The sequence below is a fragment of the Poecilia formosa genome, unplaced genomic scaffold, assembly GCF_000485575.1.
Source record: "Poecilia formosa unplaced genomic scaffold, Poecilia_formosa-5.1.2 Scaffold224, whole genome shotgun sequence".
Classification (NCBI taxonomy): domain Eukaryota; kingdom Metazoa; phylum Chordata; class Actinopteri; order Cyprinodontiformes; family Poeciliidae; genus Poecilia; species Poecilia formosa.
This window is the reverse complement of record NW_006800163.1, coordinates 854352-861853: the sequence shown is the minus strand read 5'-3', so window position 1 is coordinate 861853 and position 7502 is coordinate 854352. Positions and strand designations below refer to the sequence as shown.

General features: G+C 36.7%; 1 protein-coding gene across 1 annotated transcript in view; it reads left to right on the top strand.

The window, feature by feature from the left end:
- The window catches only part of LOC103149399 (capping actin protein of muscle Z-line subunit alpha 2), a 45809-nt gene extending 38527 nt beyond the window's left edge, over nucleotides 1-7282 (top strand). The window contains exons 5-10 of the mRNA XM_007568535.2: nucleotides 1271-1477; nucleotides 1593-1672; nucleotides 3112-3190; nucleotides 4692-4763; nucleotides 4975-5037; nucleotides 6137-7282. Coding sequence (XP_007568597.1) covers nucleotides 1271-1477; nucleotides 1593-1672; nucleotides 3112-3190; nucleotides 4692-4763; nucleotides 4975-5037; nucleotides 6137-6277 — 642 coding nt within the window. The 3' untranslated portion in view covers nucleotides 6278-7282. The remainder of the gene's footprint in view (nucleotides 1-1270; nucleotides 1478-1592; nucleotides 1673-3111; nucleotides 3191-4691; nucleotides 4764-4974; nucleotides 5038-6136) is intronic.
- Nucleotides 7283-7502: the final 220 nt, after the last annotated feature.

Genomic DNA, 7502 nt, shown 5'->3' with positions numbered 1-7502 from the left:
ATACAAGATTCAATAGACCTCCCAAAATATATCACCTATGAATAACATACATGCCAACATAGTTGTCAAAATGAATTTAGATGTATATATATATTTTATTTTTTTATTTTTTTTTTTCTGTCTTTTTACTTAACTAAGAATCAGTGCCCCAAGTTCAGTGTGTGTTGTGTGTTTTATTGTAATGAAAAATGTTAAATAAAGAGTATAAAAAATATATATATACATCTAAATTCATTTTGACAACTATGTTGGCATGTATGTTATTCATAGGTGATATATTTTGGCAGGTCTATTGAATCTTGTATATTCTGTTTTTTTTTATTATTATTTTTCTTATGGGGCTTTTCTAACAGGCAAAAGGTTGAGTCACAATCTGACATCATCTTTGTGTTCTGTGGCTTGAGGTGATTGATGCTACTAGTAGCTAACTGCTAATATTCTAATATACCTTTGCTAGCTTGCTAGTTGTTTTGCATGTATCATTGCATATATATTTTTTGCCAGTGGCTAGAAGACGTTTTTGCATTTCTTTGGAGATGTGGGTCTTAAATTCCCTTCATAATGATCTTTAAATAGCATTAAAAGTTGGTGAAACCTCCAGAAACCCTGTTCTTACCATCACCCTAATCTTTATCTCCCCCAATAGACTCTCTATCTGGAGTCTGGCTGGGCTAAAATGTTATTAGTTCAAATCAGAACTAATCTTGGGCTGTAAACCTAAGATTACCTCAAACCTAAAACTGACAGATGTTTGAATCATTTTGAGCTTAACTGTAGTTAAGAAAACCTGAAGCAAATACAGTTGCTGAATCTCACTATATATCAGAAGCAAGATGATTACATTTAGAGTAACTTGTATTTTGAGCACTTTTCTTATCTTAGCCAGAATTCTATTTAAGAACCTGACTATCAAATAAGATCACATTATTTGTTTTTTAAAACCATTTCAGCCGCTTGTTGTCACTTAGTTTCTGTGATGTGACAAATGAATGCGGGTGTGGGTTCTGTAATGGTTGCAGAGTATTATGTAAAGATGTCATCATGTCCCTGTGTTCCTTTATCGCCGTATGAAATTCCCTTGTCAGACACCCAGCAGGCTGAGCTAAGAGTTGAGCTGGAAGGCACGTGGAAAGTTCAGGCTGACGTCTGTGTCTTTAGGTTTTATTTTGTTCTTTTTAAATGGGATATATTTTTCTTTGCCTCAGTAAAACTTATTAGTTTTGTTTTCTTATTTCTCCTCCTCTTTCTTTGCCTCCACTCCACGGTTCAGGTCTTAATTACAGAGCATGGTGACCTCGGGAATGGCCGGGTCCTGGACCCAAAGAATAAGATCTCCTTCAAGTTTGACCACTTGAGGAAGGAGGCCAGCGACCCACGCCCGCATGATGTTGACGGCTCCATGGAAGGCTGGAGGAGCGCCGTGGACTCTGCCGTCAGGGCCTACGTCAAGGAGCACTATCCCAATGGAGTGTGCACCGTACGTTTCAGTCCGCTTCCTGGAGCCAGCAGCAGATGTTTAGTTTTACTGCAGACATTCTTACTGCATGTTCTTTAGTGAACTACACCTTAACCTGTCTCTGTTTTCCCTTCAGATTTATGGAAAAACCATCGACGGGCATCAAACCATCATCGTGTGCATTGAGTGCCATCAGTTTCAACCCAAAAATTTCTGGTACATCTCAAATGGTTTAAAAGTTTAAGGGGTGGTGTTATGTAAAATTCCCTCACCAAAACATACCTAGAGTGTTGTCTTAATTATGTCATGCATGTTTGGAAACTCCTTAAATCTCCCGTGACAGCCATACAGCTGTGCAAAACGCGTGGGTGAACCCTAGCACCAGTTTCCAAGCTTCCACATGAGCAGCATTCCACCTGTGACTTCCCCACTCAGCTCCTTCAGACTAGCGAGCAGAAATTAGCAAACACCTGGTGGAACTGTTCACCTGCTGAGCTCATTATAGGAGCTACTTCTCAGAGCAACGCTGGCAGAAACGTTAAAGGGTTAATAGAGGAGTCATGTTGTGATGACTTCCTGAAGGCGGAGTTTCAGAAAGAGAGAAGTCCAATTTCAAAGCTTTAATTAGATATATATATATATATATATATATATATATATATATATATATATCTCCCCATTTAATTTCCCCTTTGATTATGATGCGTTACACCCACTGAGCATTACACTGATGTTGTTTTTTTCAGCACATGTTGATTTTCAAGACAACCTCATGCTCTACATAATGTGTGTAAACCTTTTAAGGCTAATACAATAATTATCAAAGGACTTTGGACACTCAGCAGCATTGCTGAGCTGTTTCTCATTGTCTTAATCTAATTGGATAAGAGCTGGCCCAATCCTATTTGCTGCTGGGTTTTACTGAGCTTAGGTGTCGTTTGGGGTAATTATCCCACAAGTCTTGTGACTGCTTCCACTGACTGTTCCCTCAGGAGAAAGGGGGAGCTGTCGGGAAATCCTAACATTCTTTAAATCAGAATTATGACATGTTAAATGCTCAATGTTTTTAACAAATAGAGCAGATTAGTTGCATCTTTTAAGCTTCAGTAGAATCCAGAACTTTCCTGAGTTGGAATGAGAGTTCCACTGTGTCAAAATATCACAGTATTTATACACAAATCAAACAAAAATGTATTAAATATACAGACATTAAACATACTTTTCATTTAGGTCCACATTTGTGTGTAAATTTTTTTATTGGTCTGTCCATCCTCTTCATAATGTCTTAGAAAACTGTGTCTTTAGCCAGAACCTTTTTCAAATTTGCTGTAATACAGACCACTGGTGATGGCTGCCCATAGCCATCACCACAATAACTCTATGAAAAAGTTTTAATTGATTAGTTACAATATTTAATTTCCCTTTGGGATCAATAAAGTATTTTTGAATTTAGTATTCTAGTTTTAAAGGTTTTCATTACATACAAGCAAAAAAATCATCATAATTAACAGAAATAAAAACTTTCAAACATCCATCTGTGAGTAATTGGTCTATATAATGCATTGAATGTAGCAATAAAGTTCCTGAAATAAATTTACTTTTTTATGATATTACGCCAGTTGTGATGGTAATTAATTATATCATTATTTTTCCAGGAATGGACGCTGGAGGTCAGAGTGGAAGTTCACCATCTCTCCCTCCACCACTCAGGTGGCAGGAATCATGAAAATCCAGGTATCTGATTTGCTCTTTCTTGATGCTGAATCTGACTTTTTCTGCATGTTCCTGACAGCAAGTTGAGTGCCGAACCAGAAACAACAGGCATCGGGCCTTTCATCTGCTTTTCTTTCTTTGGAAAACGTTTTTCAAACATGTTAAAAATTCTCAAAATTAAAGATTACTCTTTCTTCTCTCTGTTTTTTGTTTTTGGCCATTTTTCAAGATATGTGATAAAAGTAGGAAAAACTGAAGCACTGGACATAACAGACACACAGTAGCCTTAGATGGAATACTTTGTACATATCTCCAGATTTGTGTTGAATATTTATGAACCCTATTAAGGTAAACTCATTCCATCATCCATAATGATTTAGAATGGTGGCCTACTCTCCCACTCTCCTGTATGGGTCACATTGAAGGTATTTGTATTCTGTTTAGGCTCCCATTTCCATATCAGATGCTGCCTATGAATCACCTCTTGACAATCACTGGGAGGGAGGGTTGTTCTGACGCGCGCCCTAGCTACAAGCTCACTCACCTGGAGAGAATTTAAATGGAAAATAATCATCATATTCTTCAGATGGCCACATGGTGCCAAAACAAGCCTGACTGCTCCCAGTTCATACTGGAGAAGGTGTGGAAGCTGTACAGCTGACTACAGTCATACACTGGTCACATCCCAAATTTAGTAAATATTGGTGTCATGTCTTTGAAAGAGTTATTTCAACTGAATGTCCCACAAGATCCTGCATTAGCTTTAAGAACTGTAGCCAAAGAAGAATGGAAGAGCTAAAATGTTGTTTCATTGCTTGGCTTTCAAAAGCTATTAAATGGATAAAATCAGACCTCCTCTCCCCCGACGGAATATACATCGGTCCATACTGATTGAGGCTTTAGAAACCCATTTTTCATCTAGTGAATAAATAATTCAATAACTTATGAGTTGGTGTCTCTTTTTACTTTGTTTCTGCTTTTTGGTATTTTAATACATTTCTTCAGGTGAATTCCAGAAAGATGGATTGAAATTAGTATTACTGTTAATGAAAAAGTAAATAAAATTAGACTTAACGTAGCAAAGCATAATATATCGTCACCAACTTAAGATATTGTTGGCATATTTGCATCAGTCTGATAAATAAAACTGGACTAATATTAACTTATGATATTTATGTCCAGCTGGTTGCCGTTTGCTTATAGACAGGAGGGAAGGAGGGTGGTTTGATAGTGACACAGCAAAGGATGTGTCAAAGCATAATCCTTTGACACAACAAAGGATTATGCTGTGTTTGGTAGTAATTGTCCATAACTACCAAATCTTCATATTGTATGTTGTTTTTTACCATATTGTTTTTCTACATTCCAACTTTTTTTTATGTTTTCTGATGTAACAAATTATTCTTAGCAGTTGTTTGATCAGAGAAGAAGTCACTATTACATGTTAATCAACTATCCCATAGTAACAGAGCTATGCCATCAGATCAGACACAGTGAATATTCTGTTCTTTCATCTGTTCAGGTTCATTACTATGAGGATGGAAACGTTCAGCTGGTGAGCCACAAAGAGGTTCAGGAGTCCATGTCTGTTTCTGTAAGTACAACTGCAAACCTGTCTTACTCTAACTTTAATGGTGTGAGGAGCTGTCAGTGAATAAGTCCAGATTCTTACAGTGATGGGTTTTCTAATATGTAAACGTTTCCATGGGGATTCTTTTTTCACTTGCACAGTAGAGATGATAGCCAGTGTTCTTTAAAACCTAAACTTGTTCTAAAACAGATGATGAATGTTTTTGTTCTTTTAGAACGAGGCTTCAACTGCTAAGGAGTTTGTTAAGATCATGGAAGCTGCAGAGAATGACTATCAGGTATGTTAGTGGTGTGAAACTGACCTTTCACCCCTCTGTGGTATTCATATTCAGAACAGGTGACTGGAGTGAGCTGTCCAGAAAAATAAACACTTTATTGATCAGTGAATCCAACATAAGAAAACCACTCTTCAGTGTGGCATTGTCACTGCAGCAGGACAATGCAACCATTCTCAGTATAAAGCTTATAGAAAGGAAACTATTTGTATTCTGCCATTGTATTTCTGTACAATGGCAGAAATCTTTTAAGTTTTAGAGACAAGGTTACGGTGTGTTATCTGTTCACATTGTTCATTACGCTAAGTACAAGTGTTGTCCAAATGTTATGCAGAGCAAAAGCTTTAGATTTAGGTTCTGTTATCATGTTTTCATTTTAAATACTAAAATTCTGTGTAACAAAACTTCTCTCTCGCACACAGTGTGGCGTCACCCCATCTTCTATACCTCCTTAAACTTCTGGACTCTTATAAAATTAATTGATCACAGAAAGGCTCCTTAAGGAAGGGCCACAGTTCTAATAAATGACTGATTTGACAATATAGTGCAGGACAAGACATAAAACACGGTGGTTCTGTTTTATTTTTATTTTTTGCTGAAATCTTCACTAATTTAACTAACTTTTAGCTGTTTTGTGGAATATTGGCTTGACATTACTACGCGTCTTTCTTTTTGAAAGGGTAAAGTTTTGAAATATTTTTTAGTAATTTTCAGATCTTGGAGGAAAATTGAAATCAGCCAAAAATCAATGATAGCAGATCTGAACTTTACAAAATCAGCCATCATAGTTCGTCTGCTTCCTAGATGTTAAACCCAGTTGGTACGGCTCAGTGCTTTGAAATGCGGTACTCTCTTCTCGATCTTATCAGAAAAAACTTTGTCAGGAATATGTTTTTAGGCTGAGGGAAAAAAAGAGGCAATATTGATTTAATTTTATGTTTATAAATCTGCATTGCCACACTCCTAGAAAATACTGATTCACATTTGTTGATAATTCATCCTTTAGGCTGGGAAAACAAATTATTTTATCTAAATTTGGCACATTGACTCTTCTTCCTGTATAATCATTTTATATTCACTTCCTCTTCCTGTCTTCTTTCAGACGGCCATTAACGAGAATTACCAGACCATGTCGGACACTACCTTCAAAGCCTTACGCCGCCAGCTTCCTGTGACACGCACCAAGATCGATTGGAACAAGATCCTGAGCTACAAGATTGGCAAGGAGATGCAAAATGCTTAAAAAGAAGAAAAAAAAAAACAGCAGAGAAGAAAACAGACAGATCCCCTTAACCCCTCACCCCCTCCAAACAATGTTGCATGACTGGATAGTTGTATCGTCTTTGTACAAAAATTAGAGAAAACGGGCAAAGAAGGGTTTGGTCTCACAGCCAGAAGTTGTCCCATACATGACTACCTTTCTTTACATGCACTGTATTATTGGATCCATGATGAGAAAAGTTTAGTATATTTGGGGAAAAATGAAAACCAAAATCTAGAGGAAATATCGGAAGACATAGGAAAAAAAAGAGCAAAAACTTGGATGCAAGAACAAAAACTGTATGACGTTTCATTACCACACATGCAATATCTGAGTGAGGCCACACCTTTTATTTTGACCTGATGAGAAAGGGATTGAATTTGCAGATGTGGTTAAAAACAAATCATTTTTTGGGAGACTTTTCTCTTTTTCTTTTATTTTTTGTTTCTTTACGAAAGAACCCAGATATTACGGCTGAAATAAACGAGTCCTTTCACTTCACTGTTAATGTTCCATGCATAAGGCAAAACAAAATAAACGGTTTTGTGTTCATCTTTGGCACAATCAGCCAACATTGACAGACACTCAATGTTCTTGTCCCCTCATTTTGGTACTTTTCCTCACCGTCTGTCCTATATGTGAGATCTCAACTTCGCAGTGCTCCTAGCCTTTTTGACTTGACATTGTCTGAACTTTCACTCAGTGCAGAGAGTTTGGGCCACTTCAACAAGCTTAATTAACAAGACATGAGTCGCTCAATAATGTGCTTAATGTCCAATTTACAATAAAATAAAAAAAGCATCACTTTTTCTCCTCCAGTGCTTATTTTTTATTAAAAAAAAGCAGAACCTGACTGTATTATATAAACGAGGCACACTGTAATATATTCCTGTATGAAACAGCCTGTCTGTCAGTTTGGTGATTTATTTCCATGAGATTAACTGTAATTCAGTCACAATTATGTTGCATTAAATGACAAATTTTCTATTTACTGACTCCCTCCTAATTTCTGAAAATATTTGCTGTTACAGCCAAAATTCTTTGTTTTTGACTTCACATTACTCTGCAGTGCAGCGTGATTAAATGTCCCCCAGTTACTGTCATGAAGAGTTAATCTAACAGATGCCAGAGCTTGTTGTAGAACCGCTTCATAAACTGTACATTACTTCAGTTCATTAAAGTTTCTAATTCAATTCAGTTTATTTCT